General features: G+C 60.1%; 1 protein-coding gene across 1 annotated transcript; it reads right to left on the bottom strand.

Annotated features, from left to right (window-relative positions):
- Positions 1-804: 804 nt before the first annotated feature.
- LOC125160072 (basic salivary proline-rich protein 4-like) lies at positions 805-17,731 on the bottom strand. The gene is made up of 6 exons (XM_047848623.1): positions 17,553-17,731; positions 16,878-17,127; positions 7,017-7,142; positions 5,365-5,424; positions 3,045-3,188; positions 805-938 (listed from the first exon to the last, which is right to left on the bottom strand). Exons 1-6 carry the CDS (start codon positions 17,688-17,690, stop codon positions 805-807), a joined length of 852 nt encoding a protein of 283 aa, XP_047704579.1. The 5' UTR covers positions 17,691-17,731.
- Between the last annotated feature and the right edge of the window lie 541 nt (positions 17,732-18,272).

Raw genomic sequence — 18,272 nt, 5'->3', positions numbered from 1 at the left:
GCAACCAGAGAAGAAGGGGTCTGGGGTCCTGTGTCCACCACCAGCCTGGAGCTAGAAGGAGACACCCCCCTACTGGGAGGGGGCTACGGGACAGGCCTCAGCTTACTCCTGTGTCAATTGGGCTGCATAGACGTGGTGTCCCAAGGGTTCCTACAGGCTTGTCTGCTGGCCCTGGACCTCCACCCCTGCCCCAAGATGCTCCTGGTCCTGGGAAAATGCTTTCTCCTCCCTCAAGGTCCTTCTGAGTGGAGGGCAGCCTGGGGGCTTGGAGGACCGAGGACCTGGGTGGGCAGCACGTGGCCGAGCAGCGGACCCTGGTGTGGGGACCGAGGTCAAGACCCTCCTTGTCGGAGCCCCGGGGCCTCATTAGGAAGGGCTTCCAGAGGTAGTGCCCTGACTGGGGTGAGGAAGCCATAGGAATGAACGGGGCACCGGGACGGGAGAGGTGGAACGGGGGACAAGGGAGGCTTCTGAAGTGCTCACATCGCCCCTGGAGCCCGCAGGTCCTGCCCCTGTGCCCCCCTAGGGCCAGGGAGGGCTGCTGCCTTGACTACATCCAAACAAAGGTGTGTGTTTTGTTTTCTGGTTTCCAAGCCTGGGACTGTCATGCTGGTGCTGACCACCAGGCGGCAGGCTGTGTCCACTGTGCTCAGTGAAGCCTCTGGAGCGGGAAGGGACGCTCAGGGGTCATGCTGGGCGTCCCCTGCCCCCAACCCAACATGTACCTCTTACTATTAGTCTGCATGTCCACAGCATGAGTTGCTCAGAGGCAGGTAGGGACTCTGAGATCCTCTCTGGACGCATTCAGCTCCTGCGCCTCTCACCCTGAGCAGGGGCTGTGTTGGGCCGGGGGGCCGGAGTCAAAGGTCCCGTGAGGTCCCAGCCTTCCAGGAGCTCACAGCCCAGAGGGGGAGTTGGGTCAAAGCACAAGAGTGAATCTGTGTGAAAGGAAAGACAAAAGACTGTCGGGAAATGAAGCAGGGTGAAGGAGGGCGGCCAGGGGCCCATGGGTGGGGGGGGGGGTCTCACAGGCCTCCAGGGTGGCCCTGATGCTGGGACCCAGATGGACAAGAGGAGCCAGTCCCGCACACGTCTGCAAGCAGTGTGCTGCGGGGACGAGCAAAGCTGCAGAGACTCGGAGACACAGAGGGTTTGTCCAGAGAGGAGCTGAGGAGGGGCCAGTGTGGCCGGAGAGAGCTCGGGAGGGAGGAGGGCAGGCCCAGCCCCCAGCCTGGAGGATGGACTGTTGTCTGTGCTGGGGGACACATTCACCTTACTTGGACCACCTCACACTTTCTGTACCAGTCTCCCGGCTTGGCTCGGCTGGGAGCCTCAGCCCCACGGTCACCCAGGAGGCCAGGGCTGCAGCCTCAGCTGAGGCTCGAGTGGGGCAGGGTCCGCCTCCAAGACCGCGACCGGGCACGTGCTCTTGGCAGGATTCGGCTCGGACTGGGGGGGTCTCAGGACTTCTGTGTCTCAGCCCGGACCCTCTGCAGGTTCTTGGCACTGGGCCTCCTGGGGTAGCTCATGTTATCTGCTCTTGCTTCATCAGAGACAGACACACACACAGACACACACACTGACACAGAGACAGGGAATGGACCCGGGAGAAAAGGAATCCGGAGACACCAAAGGCTTTCATGAACCACCTTGGAAGCGACACCCATCATTATGTTCTCTCCCTCAGAACTGCTCACACGGTCCTTCCACCGGGGAGGGGAGGGGATGTCACGAGGATACAAGAGGCTGTGTCAGTGAAAGAGGGCACGTGTCAGAGATAGAGACCCTTGTGCGTGCTGTGACGCCACAGTCTGACGCCAGCCAGGACACAGCCGGTCCTCCCATGGCCCAATGGGAAACCGGGAGATGCAGAAGGCCGGACGGTCACAACACAGAGGGGAGAGCATCCCTCACGACCCAGGGCCAGAAAGGTTCACAGGCCTCTGGGCCAAATAATGCACCAAAGCCAGTGCATTCCCTGGGATGGAGGCCAGACCCGTCGCAGTCCAAGGGAGGCGGCCCCCACAGGAGCAGGCGTCAGAGATGCGGGACGTCCCGGGGAGGGACTCGGGCAAGAGAGACCCGAGGGAGGCAGCGGTGGTCGCCTTCAGAGGGGCAGGTTTCTACTCTGGGGACCAGCCGCCCGGGTGACAACGTGAGGAAGCAGAGGTCCCAGAGACAGCTGTGACGGGCTCCCGTCTCTGGGAGAGAGTCCTCAGGCAGAGAGGAGGGACCGGGGCTCCAAGGGGACGCGGCCAGCCTGCCGGGAACCAGCCCCTCCGGCTGCAGGTGCACTCAGGTGGCAGAGGGACCTGAACGGGACAGCAGTGCGTGGCCGGCCTCGCTTTCCCCATTCAAGGCCAACGTCTTCTGCAGCCCTTGTACACACCGCCCCTCGTCTCAAAGCCAAGTGGTCTCTTCACTCAGGTTCCTTGGTGCCCGTTCAGGACAAGGATGCCTCCCGGGAAGAAAGAGGAGAACCGGCGGGGCTCACCCAGCCCGGGGGCCCTGGCAGACAAGCCGGCACTCGGCCTGTGGGCCACGGCCCTCTCCTGCCCCCACCGGCACCGTCTGCCCTCTGTCCCCTGACCCCCACCTCCCAGGAGACAAACCAGCCCGAGGACAGCCTCAGGGCCACCTGGGAAGAGCTGGGTGGAAGGACAGGTGAGGGAAGACACAAGGGGTGTTCTCGACCCCAAATCTGACGACCGAAGTCTGGGAGGCGAGAGGAAGATGGGAGGAAATGCAGGGTGTGCATTTGCACGTCTTCCTAAGAGGAGAGGTGGGTGGGTGACCCAGGGACTTGGGCGGAGACCTGACCCTTCAAGGGAGCCGGGAGGAGGATCGAGAGAACCAGAGCAAACCCACAAAAGCACAGGGGCAGCAGGAGGTGCAGGAGACATACGTGTGCGGGTCCTCCAGGGCCCCCACCCTTGGTCTATGTGTGTGTGTGTGTGTGTGTGTGTGTGTGTGTGTGTGTCTGTGTGCGTGTGTGTGTGTGTTAGTGTGTACAATGGTTAAAAACCTTGGTGAATATGGCTTACGTGTCTTCTTAGGGGGAGGAGGGCCATGGGGACGGCGCACCCCCTTGCTGGCTGCGGGTGAGAGGCCGTACCACCTCCTGGGTGGGGTCCGCGGCTTGCTTTTGGGATCCAGGTGCGTGCACACAGCGGGGAGCAGACAGGGTGCTGAGGGCAGGCATGGACGCATCCACAGAGGAACAAGGACAGAAGCGGTGTCTGTCAATGACAGCACCTTACGCATATCAATTCACCTGGTTATTCGAGAGAAGGTAAACGTCCACTACATTGCGGGAAGGTTCTGGGGACTTGGACTTAGAGCAATGAGCCAACCTGGTTCCTGCTCGCCTGGAGCTGACTGGAGCAGGGAGGGGTTCACTGAGGACTTCTGGTGACAGCCGTGTGGTCTCGCTGGGATCAGGGGGCTCGTCCAGCAGCTTAGGACCAAGCCAAGTGAGGCCCGCGGGGGAGGGGCTATGCCCCAGCTACCCCGGAGAAGCAAGCCTCCGTTCCCTTGGCCTGTCCTTAGATTTCCCATCTGTCAAATGGGTGTGTAGGGAAACAGGCCCCTCGATTTGTCCGTGAACGTGGTCTCGACTCTTCCGGGCAGATGAGGAAGAACTTCCTGGTGGTCGGTCTCCCCACTGGTAACTCCAGGAGAGGGGTTGACGTCACCAAGGGGATGGGGCGGCACCCCCGGGGGAATGGCTAGGGATCCTTTTCTGGTTAGCGGCCAAGCTGGACCGGGAGCCCTGGCCTCCAAACTCCGTCCTCAACCTCCCTACCGCCCAGATCCTCCCGCTCGATCCCTTGCTGTGACCTCCGCCTGAGATCCCGGAGGAGGCCTGGGAATGTCTCCCAGAAGAGAAGGGATCTGTGGTCGAGCATGTCTTAGAACCCTGGAAGCAGCGGGAAGACAGGGCTCCCCAGACCTTAATCTCCAAGGGCAGGTGGGCGCAGGGCCTCTAGCCCAGTGAGTGCATGCACCTCCCTTTTCTTACCGGAGGGCAGAACCTTCTGGCTGGAGCAAGGGCCAGCGTTTTCCCGGGAGCCCAGCAGACGGCTCTGGAAAGCTCAGGGTGGACCCAGACATCCATGTCAGGCCCCGCGGGGCCTCGGTACCGGGACCGGGCGACAACAGGAGACGTGTCTCTGTGGACAGATGCCAGGTCTCAGGCCACCTGCCACGGGCTCTGCCCTCGAAGTTCTGGGTGACCTTGGACAAAACCTCAGTGTTGCCTGCTATAAAAAGAAGCGATGGGTTCCTCATGGGCTCGTCAAGCTGTGCTTCTGGGATTGGGGGTCGGGCCTCTAGGGGGCCGTGGACGTTCGGGGAGTCCACGCCTCATCCCGGTGTCACCCTGAGCAGCTCTGTCCTGTGTTTGCCACACAGGGCTTCTGCCTTAGGTACCGTCGGGACAGCATACGCCCGCCCCCATATAGGTGAGGTTTGAAACCGTAAGGGCAGGTGAGCGCTGGGCCAATACTGTCCCTCCGGGTCTCTGCTCCTCTGTTCCGTGTTGTCCTGTGCGCTCAGGGGGGACCAGTGGGTATGCAGTCTGGTGGCTCAGTCTACGGGAGTCCAGCTGAACCTGCGGGTCATTCTTTTTCCAAATCCCATCGTCCCGCACTCGCTAAGGCCTGGCCTCGACCCACAGACCCCATCCTGTCCCTGACCCCACGCTGGTCATGGGGAGCAAATCTGCAAGCTCTTCTGAGACCAGCAGGCCGGGACCCCAGGAGCAGACCAGGGAGAGGAGAGGGCTCCCCCTGCATCCGGCAGAGGAGCTGAGGGTGGGGCAAGGGGCCCAGACCCACAGGTGAACGAGGGCATGTTCGGAGGGGCCTGTGTGCCCAGCAGGCTCACCCTGGGCTGGAGAGAAGGCCTTGCACTTTGGAGAGGGCTGGGAGGGACGAAGGTCCAGACTCCCTCATCCACTGTGGGGGTTGGGGCCGCCTTGCCGTTCAGGCTCCACAGGCTGGGACCTGGGGCAGGTGGTCTGGACCTTCTGGACTCGTGCTTCCTTGCAGGGACATGTGCAGAGACCTCCCTCCCAGACTCGCCAGAGGGGACACAGCGCAGGAAGATTCAGACCCTGCAAAGGAAGATGCCACCCGGGGGACCCCGTAGGGTCGTGCTCACTGAAGAGGTCATGGTGCTCAGCACACAGCAGGGACCTGAGTTCCCCAGCTGAATTAGGGAAGGAGGAACGGAAGGAGGGAGGGAGGGAAACCATAGAAGCGGGTCCACACCAGCTCAGGTCAGAGGTCCTGTCAGAGGGTGTCACAGCTCGGGCCCTGGAAGGGGGCACGGGACACGTCCTTCTGTCCCTCCAGCGCTGACCTTCCTCCACGTGGGACCTGTTGACCTCCTGGATCGTCTCTACCTCCTCCGCAAGCAACGCTGAGTGTTCCCAGAAGGGGGACAGCGGGCAGGGGCCAAAGAGGGGCTACCGGAATCCTGTGCCCTGGGGGACTCTGGGACAGCCTTCCGGGTGCCCTTTATGTCCTCCAGGCACCAGGCCACGATTCCACCTCATCTCTCAGGGACTGCGACAACCCATCTACAAGGCCCGTTACATCCCCATGTCACAGATGGGGACACCGAGGCTAATAGCACAGCCTGGGTCACTAGTAAGACGAACTGGGTCAGGAAGCCCATCTCCTTGACTTTGGATTGTCTTACCCGCGGGCCTGCATCTTGGCGTCCTGGGGCTCGGGGTCCCTCTTCCTGGGAAACCCCACCACCTGCCGAGGGCCCCCCCTGAACTCAGGGGAGCAGAGCGACCAGCCTGCCTGAGGCCCCACATGGGGCTGGGGAAGGGCCGACTCTGGGCTCTGGGGGCTCTACCAGTATTGGGCCAGCCGGTCCCCTGCAGGACGAGGACTTCTCGCTGGGGATAGGCTGGGGCCTCTGCTTCCTCACATTGTCACCTGGGCTGCCAGTCCACAGACCAGAAACCTGTCCGTCTGAAGGTGACCAGGCTGCGTCCCTCGGGTCTCACTTGCCCGAGTCCCACCCCGGAATGTCCCGCATCTCTGACGCCTGCTCCCGTGGAGGTCGCCTCCCCTTGGACTGGGACGGGTCTGGCCTCCATCCCGGGGAACGCACTGATTTGGAGCATTATTTGGCCCAGAGGCCTGTGAACCGTTCTGGCCCTGGGTCGTGAGGGATGCTGTCCCCACTGTGGTGTGACCGTCCGGCCTTCTGCATCTCCCGGTTTCTGTTTGGGCCACGGGAGCACCAGCCGTGTCCTGTCTGGCTTCAGGCTGAGGTGTCACAGCACACACAGGGATCTACACCCCAAGAACATGCTCATTGTCACCGAGGGGGCCTCTTTTTTCCCACCTAATCTTTAATCCATTGTGATTTCAATATCAAACAAGAAAAAGTCTCTTTCAAACGGCCACAAAGTACGAAAATGAATCTGTCCCTTCTGAAAAGTTGGTACAGACCCAAAGGTATCTCTGGCGAGATTCCACTTGAAGGAAACCTCCAGAGTAGGTAACGGAACACGGAAAGCAGACGGGGGGTTCCAAGGGGCTGGCGGGGGCACGAATGGGGAGTGAGGGCTCTGGGTACATGGTGACCCTTGGGGATCGAGATATTCTGCAGCAAAATTCTGTGGCGAGGTTCACAGCGTCGTGAGCGTGCCCCGTGCTCAGGAATTGCACAACGTAAAACAAAGAAAACTTTTATTGAAGATTAATGTGGATTTTAAACATACCATGAACAAATAATGTAACATCTAAAAGGTAGAGGAGAGAAAGGATAAGGGAGAAGAGGAAGAGACATTCCGGTGGGGGGGTCGGGGACTGGGACTGGAGCAACAATTAGAAATACAATAAACACCCCTCGAAGGCCTTTGGGCCCTTGATTTGTGGCCGGAATCCATAGGGGAACAAGGGCGGTGGCAGGAACGGTGTCGGGAGCAGAAGCAGGAACCAGCTGACTCTGTTCAGGTGCCCGCTGTCCCAGCACAGGTCCCAGGTCACCTGCTGGCTCTCCGGCCCCTGCAGGAGTCGCACCAGACTCCACCCCTGACTGCAGAGACTCTGAGGACCCCGATGCCCTTGGGTTGGGCTCTGGTGCCGCACCGGCTTCTGCTCCTGCCCCGGACTCTTGAGAAGGAAACAGAGTGATGGTTGCAGCGGCTCCAAGGCCTCAGGGTGAGAGGAGGGACGGTCCCGCCGCCCCCCACCCAGCGCCGGCCTCTCAGGGGCCTTTGCAGACACACAACTCACCCCAGGCCTCCCTGAGAAGCCACGGCCAGGAACCCACACCAGGACCTCTGCCCCCCTGCAGGCCGCAGCCCAGGGCTCTCAGTCTCTGCTCCTGGCCCCACACCAGCCCCCGGGGGCTCCTCCCTGGGTGGCCCAGCACCGCCCGGGCCCCGTGAACACACATCTCCCACCCCAGCCTTCTCACCCTCGGGCTCTGGCTCCGGGGACTCTGGGTCCTCATCCCAGGACCTGTGAACCAGGACCCTGTGGAGGGGCCAGGGCGGTGAAGGAGGCCTTCCCAGGCCAACTCCAGGCCCTGCTTCCTGAGACCTCCGTGTGGCCACTCTCTCCCTGGGCCCAGGGTGGCCCTCCTGGACGACGGGGCACACGCACAACTCTGTAGGGTAGGTGAATCGTGATTCCGCCAATCGTTTCCCGATTTCATCGGTTGATTTCTGTAAAGACAGTGACGCGCGGACGGCCCAGAGACATCACAGCCCCACCCAGTCATCTTCAGAGTCCTTCCACCCTCTCCACCTGTGGCTCCCAGATTGGACACAGACCTGAGTGTGCACAGCCCTGCGCCTGGGACACAGTGACATCCACCAGCAGGGCTCGGGATGAACATCGAGGACAAGAGGGCCACCCCAGCACACCCTGTCCCTCCCATCCAGCGTTGACAGGGAGGTGAGCCTGACCCGCCCACCAGGGATCTGACCCCTTCATCAGTCTGCCCCTGCTCAGGTGGGCCTTCCACACACGACCCCTCCTTCCACACAGACACGCAGACACACACACACACACACACACACACACACACACACACGGGAGGGGACTTGGGGTCGCACAGGTCAGATCAGAGCGGTGTCGGCCTGGACTGGATGTCTCTGGGTCTCCTTGTGTTACCTTTGGGTCCCTGCGAGCTAGAGACCTGAGGCGTCCTGTGCACGACCTGACCCAGGGTCTCCAGGATCGGGAAGCACCGCGGCCACGGGCTCCCCCGAGCCGGCAGCCACGGGACACGGGCACACAACAGGAGAACATGTTCGTCAGGCAAAGGTGTCCCAACGAATGAGCCCAGTTGGGCGTCGTCCCCACAACATGGGTGCCTGGTGACCCGGGTTCCGAGTCTCTTGGTCTCTGTGACCAGAGAGGTGAGGTCACTTCCTGGGGTCCCCTTACCTCGCTTCCTCCTCCCACAAGAGCCCCTCCCAGGCTGCAAAGGGCTCCCCTCCACCCCATGCCCTGTCCCTACAGGACACCAACACAGCCCAGACACGTCCCCGCGAGGCCTGGTGCAGCCGGGGCCGCGGCTTTTGGGCCACAGAGCTGGGTTCAGACCTGGGTTTTCCCCCTGACCAGTGCTGGGACCCTGCATTGTGCCTCCCGGGGCCCCCGGTCTCCCTGTCTGCACAGTGGGGTCCTTGTGGCATCTACTTGTAGGGGCGCCATCAGGGAGGCACCTGTAGACACGTCCCGTGCCTGCTATCCCATGAGGCTCGTGGGCACACGTGGCCGTGGAAGGACGAGGAAGGGGTGGGCCTGGCACAGAACACACTCACGTGGGCCTGGGTCTGCTCCGGGTCCAGGCACAGCCACCCCTCCTGCCTGGGTCCCAGGCCCGGGGAAAGGTGGAGGTGAACTCGTTCAGACCCTATGCCCACCAGACACGCATGCCAGGGGCTCCATTACATTTGGGCTTGGGTCCCAGTGCCTGATCTGGGCCTACGTGCTGGGCGGTCCCCACTGTGGCTCCCAGCCTTTCCGAATCCTGGTCCCACGTCCCTCTGTCACCCCCTCCCCTCCCGGGTGGGCAGCCCATGTGACCCGGTTTAAGCGCTAGTATATGATGACTGGGTGTCATTTCTGGGCCGATACATGGAATTTCTGGTTTCCTCTCTCCTGGGTCCATTCTCTGTCTTTGCCTCGGACTCTGTCTCTGTGTGTCTCGCGGGAGCAGGGCCTCTGGGCTCCAGGGTCCAGGTGACAACACTCAGAAGCCTCCATTGCGGCCCGTGTCCCTCCCCCGGCCCGGTGCTCAGGTCCCTCACGAGGCCTCCTTTCCCCAGCCAGGGCTCTGCCTGGGAAACCACTTCCTAACGAGGACCCGAGGCTCCAACAAGGAGGCTCTTGACCTCGGTGTCCACACCAGGGTCCACTGCTCGGCCACGTGCTGCAAACCCAGGTCCTCGGTCCTCCAGGCCCATAGGCTGCCCTCCGCTCCGAAGGACCTTGAGGGACTAGGAAGCATTTTCCCAGGAGGGGAGAACAGAGGGCCAGGGATGAAGATCCCAGGACACAGAGTCGTCTATGAGCCTGTGGGACCCTTGGGACACTGTCGACACAGCCCAGTTTAGGAAGAGGAAGCTGAGTCCTTCTGTGCCGTAGCCCCGTCCCCACTTCCTAGTTCCATGGGCTCAGCGTCGTGGACACAGGACCCCAGACCCCGTTCTACCCTAGTTCCTGTCAATCCCCCCGGACACTTGTGGACCCCCTGACCCTCAGCCGGCACATCTGCCCTCCCTATGTGGTGGGTCCCGGGCTATTGCCAGGAATCCTGATGTCCCTGCCCCATGGCCCCACTGCCTCCAGCCTTTCTCTTCTTTCCCCCGTGTTACCCACCCTCTCCCAGTGTGGACTCCCCTCTGATCCCCAGCTGGGCAGTAAGTGTCAGCGTGTGTGTGTTTCTGTGCATGTGAGCCTTTCTGGAGATGCCCAGAGGTCACAGCCTCACACGGGTGGGGTGGATAGGGAAGCCCGAGCATCTCAGGGGCTCTCATTCCCAGGGGGAATGCCATGTGGGGGTAGAGGCTGGCCTAGGACTGGAGACCAGCCCTGCTCCTTGGACCCTGCACACCTCGCATGTCCTGGGCCAGTCCTTGCCTCTCCTGACCCCAGTGTCCCCACTGTCCCTGAGGATCAGATGGGGAAGTGCATCAGCATGCACCTGCACCTGGCAAGCTGTGGTGACTCCGACTCCTTACCTGATATCCGGAGCACCATGAGAACTGGTCCAGATGCCCTCCCCGGGGTGTTCCCCTCCCCCCTCCCTAGTGTTTTCCTCCCCCAGGGAGCCCACCAGCCCTGGGCCCTCAGAGCCCCCTGCTACCACTGCCTCACTTCATGGCTCTTCTTGTTCCCCGAGTACAGAAGGGACCTAAGGTGTGAGTGGTCCAGGGAAGCCAGGTCAGCATGCTGCTGGGCGTCCGGCCTGGCAAAAGGAGGAGTCCTGGACACAGCTGCAGTGTGGGGGTGGCCTGGGATGCCAGCTGAGGTAGAAATTGCCTGGAAGCCTCATCCACTCTTGTCTGTAGTTGCTTATCTACCCAACAACCCAGACCTGGACAGTGGCCCTGTGGATGGCTGGTGTCCACAACAGGTAGAAGATTCCTCTGGGTAACTAGAAAAAGAGATCAAAGTCAACCTAAAAATATTAGATCGAAAGAAATTATAACGATATAGGAAACAGAGGAGCCCTGGAGAAAATCGGTGAAAACAACATTCTTTCTTCTAGAGATTTATGAAATTGACAGAATAGACAAAAACTGAACAATTTCACGCCAAGAAATTGGCTGAGAGGAAACGTCTCAATTCTGAGACACACACAAACTCCCAGAACTGACTCCAGAAGAAATGGAAACCGTGAGCAGACCTGGAATAAGTGCAGAGACTGAGGCGGTACCAAGAGCTTTCCAACAAAGCCAACCCCAGAGCCTGACGCTCTCACTGGTGGTTTGTCCCACACGGTTCAAGAAGGATCCATTGTTGCAGGATGAGCTTTGACAAAATCTACAACCTTTCATGACAAGTGCTGCCAATGAAATAGAAATAGGAGATTGCATTATGACAAAGGGTATTGAGGAAAAAACTCACATGTGTGTCATTCTCAGTGGTTAAACACTGACCGTTTCCCCCTTATGATGGTGAATAAGGGAAGGATGCCCTCTTCCAACACCTCATTTCAACAGCTTGATGGAAGTTTGGTCAGAGCTACTACACAAGATGGATAATTTAAAAGTTCTCGAATGGACAAGAAGAAGGAGAATACGTGTATATATTCCATGACCTCACGGGCACAATATCATGGAATAAAAACATTCTGTGTGAGATTATAATACTTTCACCAAGCTATGGGCACAGAAGTCCAACACCTATGGATCAATGGAATCCAACTGGGAATCAATGAATAAATCCGTACGGGTACGGTCACTTGTTTATGAACACGGGTACCAAGACCGTTCCGTGCGGTAAAAACGGAGTATTCGCAAACGGTGTTGGGAAACCAGATTCCACACAGAAAAGCGTGAACTCAGAACATTACCCGACACCACGGAAAACAATGATCTCCAGGGGCACCTGGGTGGTTCAGTCAGTGAGTGGGTCATCCAACGTCAGCCCAGGTCATACCTCACAGTTCAGGAGTTTGAGCCTTGTAGCTGGCTCGTTGCCATCATCGTGGACCCCGCTTCGGAGCCCCTGTCCTCCCCCCCACCGCCGCTTGCCCACTCATGCGATCTCTCTCTCAAATATAAGGAAAACATTTTCTCAAGTGCAAAAATGTTAACGCCCCAGAAATCAATAAAGAGCACTTAGAGGGGGATCTTCATTCCCTTGGGTTTGGCAGTCGTGTCCCTAATGTAGCACCAGAGGCAAGGCAACCAAGGAGAAAAGAGACACACGGGACTTCATCATTGCCAAAACGTCTTGTGAGTGACTGACAATCTCAAAGGAATGTAAAGAAAACCCAAAGAATGGTAGGAAATATTGGCGCACCATAAATCTGATAAGGGTATTGCATCTGGAATATACAAAGAAAGGGAAATGCACCCCGACACCGCACCACCACAGTAACACGCCTTCCCACACCCACAAGGAGGGGCTCTACTGAATACACCGACAACACACCTGTTGGGGAGGATTTCGAGAACTCGGAACCCGCTTACGTAGCTGGGAGATGAAAAATGGTGGAGCCTCTGTAGCAGAACGTTTGGCACGTTCTCGAAGAGTTAGGCGTACGGGTAACATTTCACCCAAGTTCTCTATCGTATAACCAGAAGAATCGAGTTCAGGTGCTCTAACGAAAGCCTGTACGTAAATATTCATAGCAGCCCCATTCACAACAACCCTTTATTCGTTCGGGCACAAAGGACTGGAGTGTGGATACGGGCTACAGTGTGAGGAACTCGGTGTTTGTTTCTTCAGAGAGAGAGTACGTACACACAGTGTGAGGGGCAGAGGGAGAGGGAGAGAGAATCTGAAGCGGGGTCCACGACCAGCACAGAGCCCGTCTCTGGGTTCCACCTCGTGACCCTGAGATCATGACCTGAGCTGCAGTCGAGAGTCTAATGTGTAAGCAACTGAGCCTCCCAGGCGCCCCCGACGTAGGTGAACTAGAAGACGTTATACTCAGTGGCAGAAACCAGGCAGAAAATACCACACGCTGTAGGATCCCACCCGTGTGAAAAACTCATAATGATAAGTCAAGAAATAGTGACGGGAGCCACGTCGCTGGTTGCCGGGGAGCACGGGGGGTCGGCAAGAGCGAGCACCTGACCCCTCGGCGGGGACTGGTTTTCTGCTTGGGGTGATGCGGATGTTCTGGAACTAGATAGTGGTGATGGCGCCCGGCAGGGGAGGCGTAGTTAAGGTCAGGGACTTGTACCATGTTAAATGTTTAAAAGGAGAAAGTCGAGGGGCACCTGGGTGGCTCAGTCGGTGAAACGTCCGACCTTGGCTCAGATCACGATCTCACGGTTCGTGAGTTCGAGCCCCGGGTCGGGCTCTGTGCTGACAGCGTGGAGCCTGGAGCCTGTTTCAGATTCTGTGTCTCCCTCCCTCTCTACCCCTCCTCTGCTCGCACTCTGTGTCTCTCTTGGTCTCAAAAACAGACTTTCAAAAAATGAAAGCGAGAAAGTCGTCTCAAAGCAAAGTGGTGTCTTCACTCAGGATCCCTGGTGCCCGTTCAGGACAAGGATGTCTCCCGGGAAGAAAGAGGAGAGCCGGCAGGGCTCACCCAGCCCGGGGGCCCTGGCAGACAAGCCGGCACTCGGCCTGTGGGCCACGGCCCTCTCCTGCCCCCACCGGCACCGTCTGCCCTCTGTCCCCTGACCCCACCTCCCAGGAGACGAATCCAGCCCGAGGACCGCCTCGGGGATGGCCTGGGAAGAGCTGGGTGGAAGGACAGGTGAGGGAAGACACAAGGGGTGTTCTCGACTCCCAAATCTGACGACCGAAGTCTGGGAGGCGAGAGGAAGATGGGAGGAAATGCAGGGTGTGCATTTGCACGTCTTCCTAAGAGGAGAGGTGGGTGGGTGACCCAGGGACTCGGGCGTGGACCTGATGCCTTCAGGGGGGGGCCAGGAGGAGGATCGAGAGAACCAGAGCAAACCCACAAAAGCACAGGGGCGGCGGGAGGAGCCGGAGACATACGTGTGTGGGTCCTCCTGGGCCCCCACCCTTCGCTCTGTGTGTGTGTGTGTGTGTGTGTGTGTGTGTGTCTGTGTGCGTGTCTGTGTGTGATAGTTAAAAACCTTGGGGAATATGGCTTACGTGTCTTCTTAGGGTGAGGAGGTCCATGGGGACGGCTCCCCCTTGCTGGCTGCGGGTGAGAGGCCGCACCACCTCCTGGGTGGGTCCGGGGCTCGCTTTTGGGATCCAGCTGCGTGCACACAGCGGGGAGCAGACAGGGTGCTGAGGGCAGGCATGGACCCATCCACAAAGGAAAAAGAACAGAAGTGGTTTCTGTCTGGGGGGTGGGGCAGAGGCTGTTAGGTCTTGTGCTTGGATTTGGGGAAGTGGGGCTGGCAAGGGACAGCTGTCCCGGTGACACCCCCTCAGGGCATCCAAGTCCACCTGCCCCTGGGGGAGCACCTGCGACCCTCCTCTCTGCCTGAGGGCTCTGTCCTGCCCCAGGGGCGCCTCCTCTCCTGTCAGCCGGGGCCAGCCTGCCACCTGGGAGCGCAGGTACCCCGAATGCCCTGGGGACAGGGCCGGTCCGGGTAGGACACCGTCTCCCAGCGGACTTGAGCGCCAGGCCGCCACGGTGCTCCCCCTCCTCCTCTGGGCTGCATGGGCCCAAGTCCTCCTCTGCTCAAGGACCACCCTCTGTCCAGGCTCCACACGCTGGCACTTGGGGCAGGTCGTCTGGACCTTCTGGACTCGTGCTTCCTTGTCGGGAACGTGGGCAGAGGCCTCCCTCCCAGACTCGCCAGAGGGGACACGGCCAGGAACATTCAGACCCTGCAAAGGAAGATGCCACGTGGGGGACCTATCGGGTCGTGCTCACTGGAGAGGTCACGGTGCTCAGCACACAGCAGGGACCTGAGTTCCCCAGCTGAATTAGGGAAGGAGGAACGGAAGGAGGGAGGGAGGGGAACCATAGAAGCGGGGTCCACACCAGGTCGGGTCAGAGGTCCGGTCAGAGGGCGTCACAGCTCGGGCCCTGGAAGGGGGCATGGGACACGTCCTTCTGTCCCTCCAGTGCTGACCTTCCTCCACGTGGGACCTGTTGACCTCCTGGATCATCTCCACCTCCTCTGCAAACAACGCTGAGTGTTCCCAGAAGGGGGACAGCAGGCAGGGGCCAAGGAGGGGCTTCCGGAATCCTGTGCCCTGGGGGACTCTGGGACAGCCTTCCAGGTGGCCCATTATGTCCTCCAGGCACCAGGCCACGATTCCACCTCAACTCTCAGGGAATACGCCAACCCATCTGAAGGCCCGTTACGTCCCCATGTCACAGATGGGGACACCGGGGCTAATAGCACAGCCTGAGTCACTAGTAAGACGAGCTGGGTCAGGAAGCCCATCTCCGTGACTTTGGATTCTCCTACCCGCAGGTGTGCATCTTGGTGTCCTGGGGCTCAGGGTCCCTCCTCCTGGGGGATCCCACCACCTGCCGAGGGCCCCTACCCACTGAATCAGGGGAGCAGAGCTGACCAACCTGCCTGGGGCCCCACATGGGGCTGGGGAAGGGCTGACCCCAGGCTCTGGGCTCTCCCAGTACTGGGCCAGCTGGTCCCATGCAGGACGAGGACTTCTCGCTGGGGATCGGCTGGAGCCTCTGCTTCCTCACGTGGACACCTAGGCTGCCGGTCCCCAGACCAGAAACCTGCCTGTCTGAAGGTGACCAGCGCTGCCTCCCTCGGGTCTCACTTACCCGACTCCCACCCCGGGACGTGCCGCATCTCTGACGCCTGCTCCCGTGGGGCTTGCCTCCCCTTGGACTGGGACGGGTCTGGCCTCCATCCCGGGGAACGCACTGGCTTTGGCGCATTATTTGGCCCAGAGGCCTGTGAACCTTCTGGCCCTGGGTCGTGAGGGATGCTCTCCCCTCTGTGGTGTGACCGTCCGGCCTTCTGCATCTCCCGGTTTCTGTTTGGGCCACGGGAGGACCGGCCATGTCCTGTCTGGCTTCAGGCTGTGGTGTCACAGCACGCACAGGGGTCTCCACCCCGAGACCGTGCCCATTGTCACCGAAGGGGCCTCTTTTTTCCCACCTAATCCTTAATCCATTGTGATTTCAATATCAAACGAGAAAAAGTCTATCTCAAACGACCACAAAGTACAAAAATGAATCTGTCTCGCCTGAAAATTCGGTGCAGACCCAAAGGTATCTCTTGTGAGATTCCACTTGAAGGAAACCTCCAGAGGAGGTAACAGAACATGGAGAGAAAGCAGACTGGGGGTTCCCAGGGGCTGGCGGGGGCACGAATGGGGAGTGAGGGCTCCGGGTACACGGTGACCCTTGGGGACCGAGATATTCTGCCGCAAAATTCTGTGGCGTGGTTCACGGCGTTGTGAGCATACCCAGTGCTCAGGAATTGCACAATGTAAAATAAATAAAACTTTTTATTGAAGATTAATAAGATTATAACTAATGAACAAATAACGTAACAGCTAATAAGTAGAAGAGAAAAAGGATGAGGGAGAAGAGGAAGAGATATTCTGGTGGGGGGTCGGGGTCAGGGATTGGAGAATAAATTTGAAATAAAATATAACAAAAATAAAGTAAAGTAAACGCCCCGTGTAGGCCTTCAGGCCCTTGATTTGTGACTGGCATCCATGTGGGAGCAAGGGTGGGGGCAGGGGCAGGGAGAAGGGCGTTGACAGGGGCGGGGGCAGGAACAGTGTCGGGAGCAGAAGCAGGAACCAGCTGACTCTGCTCAGGTGCCCTCTGTCCCTGCACAGGTCCCAGGTCACTTGCTGGCTCCCAGGCCCCTGCAGGAGTTGCTCCAGACTCCACCCCCGCCTGCAGAGACGCCGAGGACCCCGATGCCCTTGGGTCGGGCTCTGGAGCCGCACCGGCTTCCGCTCCTGCCCCGGACTCTTGAGAAGGAAACAGAGTGATGGTTACAGCGGCTCCAAGGCCTCAGGGTGAGAGAAGGGACGGTCTCCCCACCCCCCACCCAGCGCCGGCCTCTCAGGGGCCTTTGCAGACACACAACACACCCCAGGGCCTCCCGAGAAGCCGCGGCCAGGAACCCACACCAGGACCTCTGCCCCCCTGCGGTCCGCAGCCCCGGGGGCTCTCATTCTCTGCTCCTGGCCCCACACCAGCCCCCGGGGGCTCCTCCCTGGGTGGCCCAGCACCGCCCGGGCCCTGTGAACACACATCTCCCACCCCAGCCTTCTCACCCTCGGGCTCTGGCTCCGGGGGCTCCGGGTCCTCATCCCAGGACCGGTGAACCAGGACCCTGTGGAGGGGCCAGGGCGGTGAAGGAGGCCTTCCCAGGCCAACTCTAGGCCCTGCTTCCCGAGACCTCCGTGCGGCCACTCTCTCCCTGGGTCCAGGGTGGCCCTCCTGGGCGACGGGGCACTCGCACAACTCTGTAGGGCAGGTGAATCGGGATTCCGAGAGTCGCCTCCCGATTTCATTGGTTGATTTCTGTAAAGACAGTGACGCGCGGACGGCCCGGAGACATCACAGCCCCGCCCAGCCATCCTCAGTGTCCTTCCGCCCTCTCTCCCCGCTGCTCCCAGATCGGACACAGACCTGAGTATGCACAGCCCTGCGCCTGGGACACAGTGACATCCACCTACAGGCTCGGGATGAACATCGGGGACAAGAGGGCCACCCCAGCACACCCTGTCCCTCCCATCCAGCCTTGACCGGGGTGTGAGCCTGACCTGCCAACCAGGCATCTGAACCCTTCATCAGCCTGCACCTGCTCAGGTGGGCCCTCCACACACGACCCCCCCTTCCACGCACACACACACACACACACACACACGGGAGGGGACGTGGGGCCGCACAGGTCAGATCAGAGTGGTGTCGGGCTGGACTGGATGTCTCTGGGTCTCCTGTGTTACCTTTGGGTCCCTGCGAGCTAGAGACCTGAGGCGTCCTGTGCACGACCTGACGCACTGTCTCCAGGGTCGGGAAGCGTCGTGGCCACGGGCTCCCCCGAGCCGGCAGCCGCGGGACACGGGCACACAACAGGAGAACATGTTCGTCAGGCGAAGGTATCCCAACGAATGAGCCCAGTCGGGCGCTGTCTCCAGAATGTGGGTGCCTGGTGACCCGGGTTCCGAGTTCTGTTGGGGTCTGTTACCAGAGAGGTGAGGTCACTTCCTGGGGTCCCCTTACCCGGCTTCCTGCTCCTACAAGAGCCCCTCCCAGGCTGCAAAGGGCTCCCCTCTACCCCATGACCTGTCCCTACAGTGACACCAACACAGCCCAGACACGTCCCCGCGAGGCCTGGTGCAGCCGGGGTCACGGCTGTGGGGCCACAGAGCTGGGTTCAGACCTAGGTTTTCCCCCTGACCAGTGCTGGGAGCCTGCATTGTGCCTCCCGGGGTCCCCGGTCACCCATCTGCACAGTGGGGTCTTTGTGGCATATACTTGTAGGGGCGCCATCAGGGAGCCACCTGTAGACACGTCCCGTGCCTGCTATCCCGTGAGGCTCGTGGGCACACGTGGCCGTGGAAGGACGAGGAAGGGGTGGGCCTGGCATGGAACACACTCACGCGGGCCTGGGTCCTCTCCGGGTCCAGGCACAGCCACCCCTCCTGCCTGGGTCCCAGGCCCAG

The sequence above is a fragment of the Prionailurus viverrinus genome, unplaced genomic scaffold (assembly GCF_022837055.1).
Source record: "Prionailurus viverrinus isolate Anna unplaced genomic scaffold, UM_Priviv_1.0 scaffold_93, whole genome shotgun sequence".
NCBI lineage: Eukaryota > Metazoa > Chordata > Mammalia > Carnivora > Felidae > Prionailurus > Prionailurus viverrinus.
The sequence above is the reverse complement of the archived record's forward strand: the minus strand, read 5'-3'. Positions and strand labels throughout refer to the sequence as shown.

Bases quoted from the DNA above. Each gene is read 5' to 3' on its own strand.
- LOC125160072 (XM_047848623.1), bottom strand. From the start codon at position 17,690: ATGTTCTCCTGTTGTGTGCCCGTGTCCCGCGGCTGCCGGCTCGGGGGA. The intron at 5,425-7,016 runs GTGACCTGGGAC...GGGAACACTCAG, and splicing joins AGGGGCCGGAGAGCCAGCAG to CGTTGCTTGCGGAGGAGGTA. The intron at 939-3,044 runs GTAAGCCATATT...CCTTTCACACAG, and splicing joins TCCTCCCCCTAAGAAGACAC to ATTCACTCTTGTGCTTTGAC.